Raw genomic sequence first — 19909 nt, 5'->3', positions numbered from 1 at the left:
TTTTTTGCTTTATTTATTTTTTATTGTTTTTTTATACACTTTTATACAATTATAGTTTTCTAGCTTTGAAAGATTTGTACTCGACTGCAGATAACTAACTATTCCTCGTAAATTTGTATCACTATTCAAGATCAACAATCTGTAAAAATGCCGAAGTATTTTGACGAGTTTGGAGCCTTGTAAGTACTTAAAGCACATTAGTGTAGGAGAAATGTCATTTAATACAAAGTTGTTCCTAAATAATTTAAGAATTTTGGACCATGGTGAATATGGAAGTACTGATTATGCAGCATGAAGTCCATGATTCACTAAATAATCACAAGTAAGCTCCTGTAGATATACACCAACATTTGTATTAAGTTTACAGGTAACGTGGCCAACAATTCTAGAAGTATATTCTGTCATAAACATTTCACACCTAAAATGTACATGAAGGCGCAGCACATTTGCTAATGTTCAGCACACATATATTTGCTCCTGCTAACTTTAGTTTCTCCACGGGTAGAGTATTTTCCCGTTGAGAAATCCTTCAGCCAGGCTTCCACTAACTTTGAAGGTGTCCCTTTCCAATTCCATCCTTTAAGTATGAGTTTACTTACGTTCTTGATAGAAGTTATTTTCCAGCTGTATCCACAGTGGGAACGGGCATTTAAAGATTGTCCATACCTCACCAATCATGTGACTTCACTAACCTTTCATGGCATATCTTCCCTGGAACACACGTTCATACCTATGGGACCAGTTTTTCACCCATGTATTTGTACATACTAAAAATAAATGCCAGGTGAATGTACATGCGCAAATCCTACCATTTGGGTACCTACGTTTCCTTTTTTTTGTTTTAAGCGTGTTTATTTATTTATTTTATTTATTTTTTATATTTGTATGGCGCACAGCTACCCAAGAAGGGTTTCCCGGCGCCGATGACAAAACGGACAAAAGTAGGAGGAAATTGATAAATGAAAGGTTAGTTTATTTCTGGTAGAGCCAGGTCTTCAGGTTCTTTCTAAATCTGGCATAGCTGTCTTCCTTACGGATGTGAAGCGGGAGCTTGTTCCAAAGAGTGGGCCCTAGTACAGAGAATGATTTCCCTCCCATTCTCGCTAGTTTGAATCTCGGGATTGAAAAATAATGCCGAGGTCTGGGAGCGCAGTTCTCTAGCTGGAAAGTAGGGGGTTGCAAGAGATTGTAAATACTTTGGTGCGGTGCCAGATTTGATCTTAAACATGTAGCTCAGGGCTTTGAACCTGATGCGGTTTTCCACCCTGAGCCAATGAAGGTCAATCAGATGTTTAGACACACTAGATTTTTTAGGGATGTTGCAAAGCAGTCTTGCAGCCGCATTCTGGGCAAGTTGCAGGCGTTTGGTGACGGCTTGGTTGGAGCCCAGGTAAAGGATGTTGCAGTAGTCAAGCCGAGATGTTATGAGTGCATTGACTACGGTCTTCCTGGGTAGCAAGGGGCAGCATCCATAGGATCTTTCTCAACCATTTCATGATAGTGAAACAGAGGCCTACCACTTTGTTTGCCTGTTGTTTTATTGAGAGGTTGTTATCAATGATAACACCAAGATTTCTCACGTGTGTGGCCGGAGTGGGGATGGAGCCGAGTTCGGGAGGCCAGTGGGATGGATTCCAAAGGTCTTTGTTTTTTTCCCAGGAGAAGGACCTCGGTCTTGTCTCCATTTAACTTCAGCTGGTTAGTTGACATCCAGCTGAAGATATTTTGGAGACCTTGTTTGAGACAAGATGGGGCCATTGGGCTTGACTCTGATAAGGAGAAGATGATTTGAGAGTCATCGGCGTATGTCATCAGAGTTAGTCCTGATTTATCAGCTAGGTCAGCCAGGGGTCTGAGGTATAGATTAAAGAACAGAGGGCTCAAGATAGAGCCCTGTGGTACTCCATGAGGGGCATTTACTGACTCTGAGCAAGCTATAGAGGATGTGATTTGGAAAGTTCTGTGTGACAGAAAAGACTCAATCCATTTAAGTGCATCACCACGAATACCGATTCTCTCTAGGGTGGCCAGAAGTTTGGAATGGGAGATGGTATCGAAGGCCGCACTCAAATCTAACAAAATGAGTGCGACTGTCTGGCCGTCGTCTAGGAGTTTTCTGATGTTTTCGGTAACTCCTAGTAAGGCTGTTTCCGAAGAGAAACCCGCTCTGAAGCCGGACTGTGATGAGTGAAGGAGAGAGTTCTCTTCAGTGAAAAGAGTGAGGGTAGTGTGAATGTGTCGTTCCAGTAGTTTTGAAACAATTGGGAGAAGAGAGATGGGCCGATAATTTGCTAAAAGTTCAGGGTTAGCTGTCGTTTTTTTTAGGAGTGGGCTGACCATGGCATGTTTCCAGAGTGAGGGAACTGCGGAGAGCTGAAGTGAGGAATTTAAAGTCTCAGCGATAATAGTCAGAGAAGGAATGTCAATTTGCTTAAGAACAGAGGCAGGTTTTGGATCACAAGGGGAGCCTGATTTGACGGTTCTAAGGATGGTATTGAGTGATTCCAGGGTGATGGCAGGCCAGTGTTCAAGGGTATTAATGACACTCAAACTAGCAGGGGTGTCATCTTCAGGGTTATGAGTAGAGAGGTTGCTTTTTATACCTGAGATGATTGTTTCAATTTTCTCACAAAAGAAGGAAGCGAGGACTTGGCATTGTTTTTTATTTAGCGGCTGGGCCGATGCAGTCGTTTTTTCCCCTGCGAGGTCTTTGACTGTATTGAAAAGCGTTTTCGCCTTATTATGCGCCGAGTTTATGGTGTTCGCCACATAAAGTGCTCGGGCTTTTGTGCAGGCTGAGTGGTATTCGTTTCTGGCTTTGTGGTATTTTACTTTGTTTTCGTGGACGTAGTCTTTTCGCCACTTTCTTTCAAGGGCTTTGCATTTGGACTTTTCCTTTTTCAAAGGCTCAGTAAACCAGGGGGCTGGGGGGCCGTGGGTATTATTTTTAACTCTGGATAGCGGGAGGCAGCTGTTGACGGCACTTTCCAGCCATGAATGTGTGACTAGAGCAATGCTTTCTATGTCAGAGGCTGGGGCTGGAGAATTATTGGCAAGAGTTCTGTTGAGGTAACCAATATCAAGCTGTTACCAGTTTCTGAAGACGGAGACAGGCCAGGCGTTGTTAGCTTTAGGTGTGGGTAATTTAAGGCTGAAATAGATAAGATGGTGGTCTGACCAGCAAATTGGAGATGTGTTTGTCCACTTCAGTTCAGGAATGTTTGAAAAGATGGGATCTAACAGATGCCCTGCCTTGTGAGTGGGCCCCGAGTTAAGTAGAGATATGTTCAGAGCTGTTAGATCGTCCAATAAGTTAGTGCAGGCCGTACTAGTGGGGTCATCGAAGTGCATATTTAAATCTCCTAGGAGAGAGAAATTATGATCAATACAATAATGAAGACAAAGCAAAACATTACTAGTAAATTTCGTGGCGCAGAGGATTAACCAGTTCCAGTACGAAACCAAGGCATTAACAGTGATCATTACCCCATAACAGGAAATCAACTTTGTATGTTATCACAAGTGAACTGCAAAGGCACACTAACTACATTTTCCTAAACTGAACCTAGTTCTGTAGATGGTAAATCAGGCCCCTAATGTGCTAGTCACAATCCCTGCTTTATAAAACAACACATTTATGCAATATGTTTCCAGTTACATTTGTAGTTTTCTGACAGTCTGGGGATTGGTCCTGAATATGTCAGTAGTCATAATACAGAAGTGTTACTACCAGACAGTGCATTATTTACTCATGCAGATTTTCCATTGAGTGGATAATATTTAGAATAAGTTTGGTACAAGTGTACATTGTCATCTTTAACTTTTTGTTTTGCTTTATCAACAGAGAAAATAATTTTCTCTGTGGAGAAATACCCTACTCCTGCCCCCATAAACTTTGGTTGGGTTCCCTGCTCATTCCAACCATGGATATATAGTTACTGGAACCTTATATAGGTGTAGGGCAAGTGTTTTAATGTTGTGATGGCTTTGCACAGTGTTTTGGAATACCAGATGTGTTACACGATTGTGGGTGTTCCATGTAGTTTGCATGGCCGCCTCCTCTGACGCTCCTTATTTCCTGCCGCTAGCTTTAAACGTGCAGCAATAGGGACTCCAGGTGTCAGAGTGGAAAGCGTGCATAAAAGCAAACTCATATTGTGTGTGTATTGCAGCCCAACCCCAGTGGGTTAAGTCCAATACTGGACCTTCGATACGTAAATACATTTGAAAAAATAAAGGTTGAGATTCAGGATGCTCACCCACAAGCAGATAATATCTGAAATGAGAGAAGGGAATTGTCTATGTAATATAGATGTTCAGAATGCTTATTTACACGTAGCAATTGGACATGCATGCTAATTGCTGCAGCTGAACATACAAGCGTTCATATTAATATTGTTGAATCGTGTATGTCACCTGCAGTTGGGGGAGAATGAGCCCATAACTAGGTTTGGGTAACATTTTAATTACACACCTGAAATTTTCAAAATTCAAAAAAAAAATGTAGAACACAAAATCTGTGAAATTTCTCAAAATCACATGATTTTGCTTACCATTTTTTTGCAAACGTTCACCTTGCATCCACAAGTCTCATGAGATAACAGAATTTCAAGAAATTTACAAGAAGAAATTCTGTGATTTTGCACACCCAACTCACGACCAGGAATGAGTAGAATTCTTTAGCAAATTGTCAAGAGAGCATGATGCAGCGTCTCAGTCAGTCTTATTTTGTGAAAGTGACAAGATACCTGGTCTGCAGTAATGACTCTATTTAGCTCTTGCTTTTTTAGGTCAACAGTGGCCAGAAAGCGCTTCTGCCTGGTTGCAAAAGACTAATTGAGAATATGTTGACAGCTGACTTTGAAAGCAACGAGTCCCATGGCCTTCTATTATCTTTTTATTTTGTCACTCTAATTTTCTTGCTTTCTATTCACTTGTTTTAGCCTATTCATCTAATGTTTGCCATCTCTATGATTGGCTTCTTGTGTCCTTGTCTCCTTGCATCTTGCTTTTTGGGAGTGTATTCTTTTCTTTTTCTTAGAACACTTCATGAGAGTGCATGCATTTCTCACGTGGTCTATTTCCCACATCTTTCATCACATTTCTTTTCAGAACATTATAAAAGTTCTGCTTTCAACACAGTTTTTTCCTTTGAGCCGCAGGTGGTCGGTTTCCAATTTTGTACAGATTCGCGCTCCCATTCACAATACATTTTAAACTGTTTCATCTAGGCCCTCTACTATACTTCGATGCGCACATTTCATTATCATCATAATTTAAAAAACTTAAACCACACTTTTCTTAAGCACTCCATGAGTGTGCATGGCTTTCTGCTATTCAGCATGTTTGCCCGCTTTTCTCAGCACATTTATTTTCATAATATTATAGAAAGTTAAACTTCCGGCTGTTTTGATTGTACATTTTCATTGTTGTACTGATTCGGCCTTTGTGTAGCTATCTCTTGCCCTTTAACTCCAGGTTGTGCTCTCTTGTAAGTTTGCTTCCCCCCTTCATGTTGTCCGTCTCTGCTCCCCCCACACTTCCTTTGTGTTGCTTCTCTCACCCTCGCCTTCCATGTTGATTCCCGCTGCACACCAAAGCGTTGCTTTTGCCTGCTCCCTGTGTTGCTTTCCTTGCCTACCTGTAGCTGCCCTGACCTCCGTGATTCCGCCCTCTGTGTTGCTTCTCTCCACTTGTGTTCTTCCCCCTTTCCCCCACCTGCGTACCCCCGCCCCCCATTTTGACTTTACAAATGCTGGTTTGCCATTTATGCAAGGAAACCCAACTTATTTTCCATTTAGCTTGCTCATTACTTGTCATGTATTCATGTAGTACATGTTGTCATGCATTGTAGACTTAGAATTCTGCACCTCTCATGCTTTTTAGGTCTTGGCTAGCGTAGGCTGCACATGCGCAGTCTCGCTGGCGAGATCTCATGTCTCAGATTAGCGAGGGTTAAACCCGCCCCTCTTCTCCATTGGCTGGCTGCCTAAACGGTGGCCAGCCATTGGAGAAGAGGTTTCTGGGACGTCATTTTTTGTAGCTAAGCCCCGTTCGTTTCAGATTGAGTGGGTTTTTTTTGCGTTTCTTTCTCTCTTCTCCTCCAGCCATTGGTGGCCCACGAGAGGGGCTCAGCATCCTGCGTTTGAGTAGATGTAAGCAACAGAAGGTGTTGCCACACTCCACGAAGCCCCATGGTTTCTGATCTCTGGCTAGTTTCAGCACCAAGCAGAATTTAGCCTGGTCTCATTGCCTCCTAGGCGGCGAGCAGGGGTGAGGGGTTGTGTCAAGCCGGGTGCCTGCCAGCTCTGTGGGTGAAGGGCACAGTAACTAGCGCAAGGGCGTTCCACATCATACCCTTCTGCACCACCGCCAGCATTTGTTTCAATTTTCCAGGATTTCGGGACATTGTAAATTCTGGCTTTCTTGTTGCGCGTTTTAGTGCTGTAAAGAGTACGGAGCGTCGGGATTTGTCTCTCTCAACTTCTTATTGTGGCGCAGTGGTCTCAGCTGACACTGAACCGATGCCAGACCATAGGATGCTTTGACCATGTTCCCTCGTCTTTTGACAGCTCTAAATGTTTTTGGAGCTGGGGCTCCCATTTAAATTCACTAAATAAATCAGTTCAAATCAAGAGATCGTGTGACTCCAGACTTGGGCTGAGGACAGCGGCCACTATCTAATCAGTATAGTGAGGCGTTTCTTGTGGAAGAGAATCTACAAACTAGTTAATAAATCGCATAGTGCTTGCTGCCAAACGACTCCTTATCAATAGACATTCGCGAACCAGGCTTCTTTTATTTTACAAAGCAATGCATTGTTGGAGTTGTCGTTTTTAAGTCGACTGGCGTATGCTGTGTGTGTGTGTGTGGCTTTGTGTGTGTGTGGCTTTGTGTGTGCGTGTGTGTGGCTTTGTGTGTGCGTGTGGCTCTCTGTGTGTGTGGCTCTGTGTGTGTGTGTGGGTGCAATGCCATAGGTCTCGTATTTGCGAGAGATTAAGCTATTGGGATTGTAAATGACAATGCCATTTATTTATCCGTTTTCAAAACCGACACATAAATAAAACGTTTGTCATTTACAATGCCAGTAGCTTGAACTTTTCCGAAGGCGAGACCGTTGCATTGTAAATGCTTGTTATTTTTGTAATAACATTTGCTATTCTTAGACTAAATTAGGGATCAGTTTGTGGTCCTTACTCTTGCGTGCTGAATCCTTGACTGGCTGTTGAATAGTTTCCCTCTTTTATCTATCAACGGTAGTCTAATAAATTAGCACCACCCTATGTGCCTCCCAAACAGCCCTGTTGGAGCATTTTGTTGATTTGCATCTCGGTCCTGACTTATGGTCCCCCTCCTTCAGAATCCACTACTTAAGAAGTACATGTCAAACATTTCTAACACTTTTCAGCTTATGATAAAATGTTATAATGCTGTCTGATTAAAGTCCTTCAATATCTTACGCATATATTGCCCCATTAAATATGTTTATTAATGGGAATAAAGTTAACTTGGGAGTGTAGTTTGTATGACTTGAACTAGAATGTTTGACTGTAGACGTGCGTCTTATGTCATGTTGATTTGTAGAGTGCAATATCACCAGGGAGGGTATCCTGGTGCTGAGCAGGTCTGAGCCTAGCCAAACCAAGGGCCTTGTGGGACTACTTTAAAAGCCAAGTCTTCTGCTTGTTACAGAATTGAAGAAGTGAGAAGGAGGCTTTATGTGTAGTGGCAGACCCTCCTCTGGTTTAAGAGCAATATAGGAGACTCCACTGCCTGATCTGGTTTTCCATATCCGTGGGATGTGTGCAAGTAGGAGTCTGAACGAGCAGAAGTGTATCGAAAGTCTGGGAAAGCAGGTGCAATTGCTGAGGTATGCTGGGCCAGTGTTATATAGTGCCTTGAAAATGTGAGTAAAGAGTTTGAATTGTACTGGTTTGTGTATGGGGAGTCAGTGGAGCTCCTTTTGGTGTGCTATCATGTGAGTGTTGCAAACAAAACAGGTGATGGACCGAATGTGGATCAATGTCACACATTCACCCCAGTCAAAAGATCTGGGCCCAAATCCATCGTTTTTTTGCACTCCACACCACCCTGGGTTAGACAATGGCGATATGCAAATCAGCTCTGACCCTGTGCCCCATGGGAACAGTCCAGTCCGAACTACAAAAGCCATGTCCTTCCCAGAACGGAATCAAGCATCCGAGGACCGGACCGGTTTCGAGGTAACAAAACAGGTGAAGGACATGGCTTTTGTAGTTCGGACTGGACTGTTCCCATGGGGCACAGGGTCAGAGCTGATTTGCATATCGCCATTGTCTAACCCAGGGTGGTGTGGAGTGCAAAAAAACGATGGATTTGGGCCCAGATCTTTTGACTGGGGTGAATGTGTGACATTGATCCACATTCGGTCCATCACCTGTTTTGTTTGCAATACCGCCATAAGTGCGCTGGGGATGCTCAGACGTGGGTCCCAGGCACTCCACACCACTGGAGTCAAGCTAGCCGGGCTGATGAGAGGTGTTACCTCGAAGCCGGTCCGGTCCTCGGATGCTTGATTCCGTTCTGGGAAGGACATGGCTTTTGTAGTTCGGACTGGACTGTTCCCATGGGGCACAGGGTCAGAGCTGATTTGCATATCGCCATTGTCTAACCCAGGGTGGTGTGGAGTGCAAAAAAACGATGGATTTGGGCCCAGATCTTTTGACATTGATCCACATTCGGTCATGACATGACATGGCTTTTGTAGTTCGGACTGGACTGTTCCCATGGGGCACAGGGTCAGAGCTGATTTGCATATCGCCATTGTCTAACCCAGGGTGGTGTGGAGTGCAAAGAAACAATGGATTTGGGCCCAGATCTTTTGACTGGGGTGAATGTGTGACATTGATCCACATTCGGTCCATCACCTGTTTTGTTTGCAATACCGCCATCATGTGAGTGTGGCATGGGAGGTTGAGAGTGATTCTGCCTGCCAAGTTTTGAATGGTCTGCAGCCTCCTGGTGAGTTTTTTGTTGATCCTGGAATAGAGGCTGTTCTCGTAGTCCAGCTAGCTTGTGACCGGGACGTGTGGAGGCAGTTTTCTGGGTGCTGATTGGAGCCATTTGAAAATCTTCCACAGCGTCCTCAGGAAATGGAAGCATGAGGTGGTGACAGCGGGACTTGGGTGACTTGGGTGGTCATGTCGAGTTTGTCGTCGATGACAATCTGCGGTTCTTGGCTTGGGTGATTGGGGTGGGTGTCAGTTCTAGTTCTCTTGGCTACCAGGTAGAGTTGCAGGGTGAGGTGCTTTGTCTATGTATGAGATTTATAAAGCGTGACTGTTACTTGAAAGAATGTCCTGGCACTACTGCAGAAGGACCATCAGCAAACAGAGAGAACTAGGGGCAGAAGAAAAACCAGGTCTTTGTTTTTTCGAAACACAGGTGTCGCCGTAATGCACCGGAGAGTCAGCAGAAGTTCTCTTATCAAAGAATATTTTGGTCTTGTTGGTGTTCAGTTTTAGACAGGTAGAGGCATATTTATATGTTGGCGGCATGTATACTTCGTCACAAAGGCAACAGAATACACATACCACCAAAATAATGGTCCAACCAAATTTGATCAGACCATAGGTTTGGCTATGGCGGTGACTACTTCATCACCGCCATAGCCAAACCACTAAGATGGCCCGACAGAGTAGGGCTGTTGGAGAAATGGTTATCTATCCGCCTACCCAATTAGGACGGGCTCACATATATCCATTTTTTTTCCAGTGTGTCATGGACCGGCAAACCCTAGCGGTGAGGGAGAGTAAAATGCTAATAATGCTTCCCCTGCCTTGGGAAATACCTCCCAATGACAAAAGGAGCCTTGCATTTTCTATTTTTCGAAAAGAAAATCCAAGTTTGGTTTTTTCCTTTTAAAAAGAAAAAAAGAAAACTGTTACGTGCTGAGCTGCATCATGCTGACGCAGCCCTACACCAATTCGAGAAATGGATTGGCGAACTGATGTGAACGTGGTTCCTGTCAATGCATTATATAAAGGATTGCCTGCTTGGCGATCATGTATAAATTTGGCGGAACGGCAGGCCCTTGTTCTTCATCCTGGGGCGATTTCCGTCATTCAAGCATTGAACTTAATCTGGGTACTGATCCTTGTTCCGTTACTGTCCTTCAGCGCTGATTCTTCGAGAGCCTTGCTACAAGAGCTTTATGTTCCTGGGATTGATTTATCTCTAAGGCTATATGTGGACCAGCCTAATGCAAAGCAGGGTATTGTGTTCTTGTCTGTACCCAACCTGATAATCCTGCACCAGCAGTACCAATAATAACAATATGTTTCTTAAAATGGTTTTCACACAGAATATTTGGGTAAGTTTACCATTAAGTTTAGTTTTTGTACCAGGTGTCATATTTTTCTTTCATCTCTTAAAGAAAAAAATGAAGATCAAATTTATTTTTTGCCTTTCTGTGCTGAAGGAAAATCAATTCCAGAAAGTATCACCTTACTCCTCAAGTTTACACTTTTGTTAACGTATTTATTATATACTTAAAAAAAATTAACAAAATCTGGCCCTAAAAGAATACTACGCACCAAACAAAAGCCTTGGATGGGTGGGAAGCTCCGCAACAGTTACAAGCCATTGAGTTTTAGTAAAAATATTTTAAAAACTGAACCGAATTTTCCTCCCCAATAGGATTTAACTTAATTCGAAGGCGCGTTGTAGCTTTCAGATTAGGCATTCTTTTGAAGAAATGTGAGCTGTGATGTGGTTGACATTTGCAAACAAAATTATGTAAAGAATTCCTCAACTATTTAGTGGCAATGGGATAATGAAGTTACTGGGCAATTTCTCTTACATAGATGCTTTTTCTTATACAAATGCCTTTCTCGGCTACCTGAATACGGATTGAGCAGTGAGGGTAGGACTAAGTCTTGTTATGTTATGACCACCTGTAGAGCGCAGGTACACCCAAGGGTTTCTTGGCTCAGTGACAACCAGGAGGCAAAAGAGAGATGGCCCAGGGTAATCAAAAGCTTGCTTGAGCAGCCAGGCCTTCAAAAGTTTCCTGGCGTGCAGGAAGTCAAGTTTCAGCTTGCCAGAGAGTTCCATAAGATGGGGGCCAAGACAGAGAAGCTCCTGTTCCCAGCTCTCTTCTTTTGCCGATTCCTTGGTTAAGTTTTCTCCTTCTTTAAGTATGTGTTTCTTAAGCGGGAATATTCAAACTTCCTTCTTTTAAGAATGAGTCATGTTGGTCATCTGCTTTTCATAATTTAAAGATATTACAATTAGCATTTGTGAATTTTTGGTAATCAGTGCCATTGATGCAGCATATGGACTCCTAAAGGAAAAAAATATTTTGAATTGCTTGTATACAGACTTTAACAAGACAATATTACCTATTTGTGGTTTCTCATTTGCAACCTTTTTCTATTTGTATTCTCTCTGGATTGGTTACTGCTAACTCGGTAAACTGTAGAGAATCAGTCCTACCCTTTTGGGTATCCCTCCTATACCGCAGAAATTTGGTTACTCTCTCCAATGGGCTGTTCCTTTAACTTCTTGCTAGAAAAATGATCAGACAGAAACATACTCGTTTTTTAGGTCTCTCCTACTTAGCTGTGAGAAATATTGTTTACAATATGGTGGGCTTACAACCTGTTCACAGTATACCATTAATTGTTTTCATTGTTCTATCCACCATGGGCCGCCTTAAATGTGTGTGACCCTGCTTATTTTTGATTATTGATGAACCGCATGATATTCGCTTTTATATTTTGAACATAGCTGTTTACAACTGTCTAGTGTTTTTATGCAGCGGAACTTATCTGTCCAGCTTCCAGTCGCAAGTGATATTCTGACCACCCGCATTACCTTAGATACGATTTAATCTTATACAGGAATACTTCGCTTATGCCATGAAGAAGTCCCTTGTACTGGATGAAACACGTTGGCTGGTCTACACTGCATACTACTTGTCACGCTTGAATCATTTATGAATACTGAAAAGGAAGATTTGGCGACCGCAACTTCAAATATTAATTTGTACATTGTTTAATCATCTATGCAGTGGTGAACAGTCTGCTTTTTTATTTCGATATTGATATCCAGTTGAGTGCCCCACCTTGACAGTCGGTGCTTAGACCATGTGCACACAAATTAGGGATATTGCCCTCTATCATTATTTTGGGGATAGCAGGTTAGGTGCTAGTCGCTGTAGGGTTCCACTGTAATTTATGTAATTGTTTTCATTGTCACTCTCATTTGCAAGCTTTCAATTGCTTATCATAGGTTTCCCTTCCTTGATTGTTTTATCCTCTCTGCGAAACATGGATCAAGTACATGTTTTCTTCCTCGTTTTTGTGCAACACAGCAGTTTTAAAAATGTTATAAGCATTTACCTATTATTCCAGGATGTGCAATGTGCTTTCCTGCTTTTAATACAGGCATACTGCCTCTTATGTTGCTTTCTACCTATCTGCCATATCTATCGACACCTTGGTTACTTACATCCGCTACTGTAGTATTTTATGCCACTCCGCTCTACGCCACACCGCTCTAAACCACTCCACACCACTTCGCTGTACTCTACACCATTCTACGCCATGCATCTCTGCGCCACTCCATTCTGTACCAATCCACTGTATGCCACTCTACTCTATGCCATTCTACTCTATGCCACTCTTTGCATGCCACTCTATTGTATACGACTCCACTCAATGCCACTCCACTCTGCCACTCTACACCAAGCCACTCTATGCCTCTCTTCTTTACCCCTTCTGCTTTACCCACCTGCTCTACCCCACGCCACTGTACCCTACGCCACTCTACCCTACTACACAACACTCTACACCACTCTCCTCTACATCCTCTGTGTCGCTCTACTCTACCACACCAGTAACTCCTAGCCATGCTGAACAGCAGCGATGCTACTATACAACATGGTTAAAAGATATTGGCGAACCCAGTAGCCCTTACAAGGCGAGACCTATTGGCTTTGCCATTGCTTGATTTTACTGATTGTTACTTTATAGGAATTCAGGATAGAGACTACAGAGTCCTCTTGTTCTTTCCCTGCTTTTCACTTTCTTGTGATTAAAGTTGGTGAATTACTGTCAGGCATAAAGCATTTAGATTTGGTCATATACGTAATTTTACAACCAAGGGCCTCATTATGATGTCGGTCGGAAAGGCTCCAAACGCCAGTCACATTTTCCTAACCTGTGTCAGAACCTACGTCTCCGACTGACTCCGAAACATTTCCCACCAACTGATTACGATGGAAAGGTAACCGTTCGGTCATTCCGAATCGGTTCCAACTGGCATTCGGAGACTCCGAGTCGGTCGGAGCCAAATCGTACAGCTCTACGGATCGCGTTTCAGACCAACGTATTGCAATGTCGGATTCGGACGGCCTTTCCGATTCGGTCTGTCTGACACGGAACGGCTGTTGTAAATTGACTTTGGGGGCCCGTAGAAGTCCCCCCTTCACCCTGAGGCCTCTGGTTGGGGGCTGTGGTGGTATTCAAGGGACCCCCCTTTGAAACCATGCACAGTGTGACAGGAATTAAGGTTGTCCCTGCGATAGGGGGAAGGGTTTCTGCAACCACCCCTTTTTGCAATGGGAGCGTGTTTTGTCGGTTGGGACATAGGCTCCCATTGAAATCAATGTGGGACTTTCTGAACGGTGTTCAGAACCATCGTAATCAATCCGTCGGACTCGCTGAACTAGAGACGGTGGGAACCAGTTCCGACAAAGAGTCAGATTGCTTTCCAACCGACATTGTAATGAGGCCCCAAATGTTCCTCTGTTAATTGGGCCCATTGTGTCTTGTGTATGCAGTTTTCGGTTATGTTTTTCTGTTTCTAAATAGGGGTTTTATGTAGTAATTAAAAAATGTTTTGCATATTTTTGTAATAATGTGCTTGTTTTGTCATATATTGTGCAATTGTTGTATTCCTTTCCACATTCAAGAAGAAGGCGAGTCATCTCTTGGAAACTCTTCAAAAAACTGTGTTCAAAGATACAATAATCTTCCAATAATGGTGTTCAAAATAACCACATTCCATTCAGTGCACAGCCTAGCTCTGCCCCCGCTAGTCAGTCCTATACTTTGCATCTTTTTGTCAGCTTTTCTTCGAGGCATCCATAATGTCATTTACCTCCAAACTGGGTCCAGGGGACAGTCTTCTCTCCTTCAGCTCCCATTTGTTAGTTCTAGGCTCTTCCTACCAAATTTCATATCTGCCGAAGGCCCCTTGGAGAGGATACTCTGGACAGTGCTTCTCACTTCACCACACTACAGGATGCACCAGGATGCACAATATTGATTTTACCTAACTGGACAATAACCCCTAGCTTTGCAGCTTTCTTTGCCTTTGTTGGATATAAATATTTCATTATGGAATCTGCAAAGGTAATATAAAATTACTTTTTTTCATTATGTTTGTATTGTTTGCTGCTGGGTTCATTTAGGAATATGAAAAGGGCACACAAACACTATTGCCACCATTTTGCACTGTCCACAACATTGAAGACTGCTCCTACATTTTCACTGTGAAAGTTTGAATAGTTTGGTACGCCAGTATTTTTAGTGCGGATGCTCACTATGAAGACTGCTTCATGCAAAAATGAATGTGTGTTCGGAATTGAATCATTTATTTTATGATGAGATATATGTATACATGTTTTTATAGGGCTGATGGGGTGATGAGGACCATGAGCACAGAAAAACTTTTAAAAACGGTACCTATCATCCAAAATCAAATGGATGCGCTTCTTGATTTTAATGTAAGTATGACTATCTCAAGCATGAAGTGTGCTTTTTTTGCATGATCTTGCATTTGCCTCAATAGTTTGATTTATTTTATTAGTTACGGATGACAGTCGATAAAATTGAAAAATTTGTAAATAATTTAAAATGATACACTTTTCCACAATTCACAAGAATTTCGAAGGTGGCTGCCAATACGTCTCACTTATGAGATCTTGCTATCACGAAAGGCATTTGTTTTACGTAGCTGTTTATCACTGTATCGTGGTCATAATATTGACCTGTCAAAATATTACATCCAAGTATTAACTACGTCTATTTTGGCAAAGTATCCTTCGTATAGATTTTGGGCTAGCTTACGAGTCTGGCGGTCCATAGGACCGCCAGACTCGGACAATGGGCCTCCAAACTCATGGTGGTGCGGTGGAGGTCCTACTGCCGAATTGGTGGTGTGGCAGTTGGACCACCACGGGACCGCTGCAACTGGCTGGGATCCGCGATCCCTGATAGTAGTGCAGCAGTGTGAGGCTGCAATATGCCTGGCGGTGCCACTGCGGCCCTGTCAAGCATATTACGAGTTTCCTTATGGCCAGCAGGTTCACGCCATGAAACTGCTGCCGGTGAGGAAACTAAGAGGGCCCTATAAGGCCCTCTGGTTCATCAGGCTATGGGGATGCGTGCAGGAGGGCACATAGCTCAAAGCGGCAAGCTTTGCCGTTAAAACTCTTTACTCCATACGGTAGTCCATATTTTGGCAGGTCAATATTTTAACCTCATTACGGCGATGTAACACCCACTTCTCTTCCTAACTCCCTATCAAACAAAATTAAATGCTTTTTTCGTGCAGCAATAAACACGCAGATTTAATTTTACAGATCTTTCATTTGCATTGTACTTGCTGATCGGTAGGCAGGCTGAAAATGATATAATGTAGGAAAGATTAGTTTCAGGAGTAACAAGTTTTGTGTTGACTTTCTCTCACTCCTCTTCAGATAACGAAAAACAAATGCGTTTCAGAACTTAAACATGATAATAAGCAGTGATACTTCTTGTTAGTTAAGTGTTTAGGCCTTTTTCTAAAGTAATAACTAACAAAATGACATGGAGGGCACTTGTCCTTGAAGTGTGCTCAGGCTGCATGCCTAGTGAGTGTGCAGGATGATTCAGGTAAATACCAGACATTAAGCAGTTTTTTTTCTGGTCTTGCCAAGAAACACACCTGGTAGAACAGACATTAATGGTGAAAATTCTAAATGTACGAGGCTGTACCTCGTCATGGCTTCTGGACACTTTATCTCTGAAGAAGGCATTCCTAGATGTTCAGTGAAAGGCAGAATGCAGTGGCAGCTGCTAGGAAACGATGGTGGGGTGAGGGTGGGGTTAGCAAAAATGAAAATGTGACTTACCTCCTGGTTGTCGCCAACTGCCTCTCCTCTGTCCTCCCTTTGTTCCTGGCAGCACCCAGGCTCCCAGACTCACCTAAGCCAATCATGACGCTGCTATCACCAGCATTACAGCAGCGTATTGATTGCTCTGAGTGGCCTGGTTTGCTGCTCAGTCTGTGCCTGGTACTGTCTCAACCCGGCTGTGCAACACAGGTGGGTGGAGAAATGCTAAGTGCGGTCAAGACGGATGGTCAAACTGTCATGCACGTTTATGGTGCACCAACCACTCCTCCACTCTCTGATGACAGCCTTACCTTACCTGGGTCCGTACTAAAAATACTATAAGATAGGATAGGATACAATTTTTAGAGCGCACTAAAACCTGAAGGTGACAAAACTCTATAGCAGGACAGATGCAAAAGCAGCTCAACCAAGAATCAAGGATTCGGAAATGAAAAGAGGCAATGTTTTCAGATGTTTTTTAAAGGACAAAAAAGAAACTGCTTCTGAGATATAGGTAGGCAGAGTGTTCCATAGTTTGGCGGCTTCCAAAAAGGAGCGCCCACCCCATCTAGTCTTACAAAATCTGGGGATCCTATCAATCAAGTCTCTCGTAAAGCACGCCTACTCACCGGTTAGGGTCTCAAGGTGCTTTGGGGGGGGGATCTGCGGTTCAGTCAAAGAGCCAGTTTTTGAGGTCCTTTCTGAATTTCAGCAGCAATAGTGATTGGCTTAGGTGCAGAGACATGGAGTGCCAGGACTTCGCAGTGAGGTAGGAGAAGGATCTCCCTCCAGCCGTTGTCTTGCGGATCAGTGGGATGGTGGCTAGGGCCAGTTGGGCGGAGCGGAGATGTCTGGTGGGAGTGTAGAAGGAGACTCGATAGTTTAGGTATGCAGGTCCGGTTTTGTGAAGGGCTTTGTAGGCGTGCATGAGTCCTACGTGTTTTACAGCATAAGGATCTAAGTAGTCTGCCAGGAGTGTACCAATGAACAAGAGCATTCATTTGGCTGGTGTCCCTGTGATATAAAGCCTTAAAAGCTAAGCACAAGGCCTTGAAAGAAATTCGCCTCCTGACAGAGTCAATGAAGGGAACGAATCCCGTCTGTAGCCAAGTGACGATTGGGAATGTTCAGCATATGGCGGGCTGCCACATTCTGTACAACCTGCAGTTTATTCAGGGAGGAACTACTGATGTTAAAGTACAGCGCATTAGAGTAGTCCAGCCCTGGGTTGACAAATGTGATAGTGACTGGTGCAATTCCGATGGAATATAAGGAAAAATATTTTTTAGGGTCCTAATGATGTAGAAACAAGTGCTGATAATGCAACTGGCCAGTGAATCAAAATTCAGAGTATTATCAAAAATGACCCCTTTGTTTTATCATTTTATTTTTCCTTTTGCACTGGTGAGCAGTGGGGCGACGCTCCTCTGCCTTAGCGGAGGAGCCGCCGCTGGCAGGACGTCTCACTGTTTATGGATACTTCATCAGTGTGTTGCCAGATTAGTCCTAGGAGCAATATTGTTTATTCTTCACATTTGTTTATTCAGAGCTAGTCAATACTGCACATTATTTCCAGGCTACCTATAACCTATTTTTGGCATAACATGGTCTCTTGTCAGCTCTACTAGGTGCTCAGTGGAGTGGAAGGAGTCTCCTCAGTAGGTACAGCTACCAAATTATGGGCCTTTAAAAGTTGAGAATTGAACATAGCTTCCAGTTTACTCACTTATTGTTATGTGAAGGTGGTGCTCCTAGATAGTCTGGTTCACTCAAATGATCAGGATGTCTTACTTGAACCCTTTCAGGCACAAAGGTTCAATTTTAATCAGCAAACATATGTGGTCTAGGCTTACAGACATGATGGCCTGGTTTGCTTGATTGTTTCATAACTGAAAACTGATTTGGTATCATGATGCTACATTTAAAGGTCCGCCAGGTACTGAACTAGGAAATGTGCTAGTGCGAACATTGTGATATTAAGAAAATGCAGGAAAGAGGATGACCATAGTGTGCTACAAATCATGCCTTCCAAGGTGAAATTTAGACCTGTTGGTTGCCTTTGGAGAGCAAGGACTGGATCCATTCCAACTAAGAGGGAGTAATTCGGCCGCAGGCCTTGTTTCTCAAGGCATTGGTTGTTGCCAGTGGTGTTAAATGCTGCAGTGTGGTCAAAAGAGCATTAGGGCTGGTTTCTTGTTTTCGACCAAAAACAACAGCAGGAATTCCCTGGTATTAGCCCGGAGAGTTTTGGCACCCCATGTTGGCCTAAACTCAGAATGACAGTCATGAAAGATGAAGTTAAGTTCAAAGTGCACTTGTATCTGCCTTGTTACTTCGCATTCCGTGATGTTGGTGGGGTCAGGTAGGTTGTAGATATGTTCTGCAGTTGACTAAAAACTTTGCGTTGATGGATGGTTTCTTTATAAGAGGGAGATGGTGTCATTCAGGGGTTTGCTACAACGCTGTGTGGAACCTTTCATTAATCACAGTTTTGCAATTTGCATCAAGGGAACGAGAGACTTGTTTACATGCATTGCTCTGTGCTGGTTTCTGCAAGTTTGTTGGATACTTTCGTCACTTTATACTTCGTCTTTGTTAGTAGGTAGGTAGATTTGAAGGAGAGAGAATAGGATAGAAGAGCTCTGTAGGTTAAGCAAGTGGTTGAAGCTCTCTAAATATGAAATCACCGATTTGGTAATTTAGATTCAAAGAACAACAAGAGATCTTAACAGTGCTGTGGAGTGTAGAATGGGAAAGTAAAGGCTTTAAGTGTATCATCTTCTGGTAAATTCATAATTTGATTTGCAGCCTTATTGATTTGTTTTGCTTGATTGACCTTTTTGGTATTCTTAACGTTATTGTGCTAACTTCTCTTTATACCTCCTGCAACAGTTTATACTTTATCTTGATTTCCTCCATTGGCTTTCAAGATTATGCCAGGTGCATTAGAGCCCACGTACCTCATTGTTAAACTTTTTGTTAACAGATCTGATGTTTGGACTAGGCTTTCTGGTTTGAAGAGGGGCAAGTCTGTCCACTGTGAGTAAAATGTTGGCAAAGCTTCTCCACTCAGGCTTTGAGATCAGAATCACTCAGGAAGTTTCTCAGTTGAGTTTTAGGCTGTTTCAAACAATTCAGTGCTTAATATTTTGAAGTGCTGGCTGTAGTTGCACGGTTTGGAAATTATGGGGTAGGAGGTGGGTTGAAGCTGTAGGTTTGTCGGGTACAGGGAGATAAGAGGGCCTCACCATGATGTTGGAGTATAGACATGTCATTGGTTTTTAATGTGTATGAAGACGGGATGGAACATGTACACAGCTGTACGGGTCGGTCTAAGCATTACCTGAGCTAAAGCCATGCATATTTTCAAAGTAGTCAGTCTGGTTTTGGTCTGATCTGCTGGCCCCTTGATTGAAGCCACCTAAAATTTGTATTTTCTAGAAGTTCATTATCAATTCAAGAGTCCTCCAGGAACTGTGGGACATGAATATATCACTTCAGCAGTGCAAATGTTGTGTTGAGTTACACTCCAATATTGAAGATCTTTTTTGTATTAAATCATAATAGAGGGTGCAAGAAGTTTAGTAGAAACCAATTTAAAGAGTAGAACCAGTGGCATTTTAGAAGATTCTGAGATGATTAGCAGGTGTGTATGTCCTGAGCCTCAGTAATAGAGGGGAAGCGGCCTCCTGTATGTGTTAGCAGCATAACCAGGATGGATGATGCAGAAAGCAATGCTCAGGCCCTGGATTTGTTTCGCGCTGC

At 43.0% G+C, this 19909-nt stretch overlaps 1 protein-coding gene across 7 annotated transcripts in view; it reads left to right on the top strand.

The window, feature by feature from the left end:
- The window catches only part of PICALM (phosphatidylinositol binding clathrin assembly protein), a 495196-nt gene that overhangs the window by 207254 nt on the left and 268033 nt on the right, over window positions 1-19909 (top strand). For all 7 annotated transcript variants that reach the window (XM_086933969.1, XM_086933970.1, XM_086933967.1 and 4 more), the window contains exon 5: window positions 14680-14773. In XM_086933969.1, coding sequence (XP_086790095.1) covers window positions 14680-14773 — 94 coding nt within the window. The remainder of the gene's footprint in view (window positions 1-14679; window positions 14774-19909) is intronic.

Source organism: Lissotriton vulgaris, chromosome 8, assembly GCF_964263255.1.
Source record: "Lissotriton vulgaris chromosome 8, aLisVul1.2, whole genome shotgun sequence".
NCBI classification, from domain to species: domain Eukaryota; kingdom Metazoa; phylum Chordata; class Amphibia; order Caudata; family Salamandridae; genus Lissotriton; species Lissotriton vulgaris.
The sequence above is the reverse complement of the archived record's forward strand: the minus strand, read 5'-3'. Positions and strand labels throughout refer to the sequence as shown.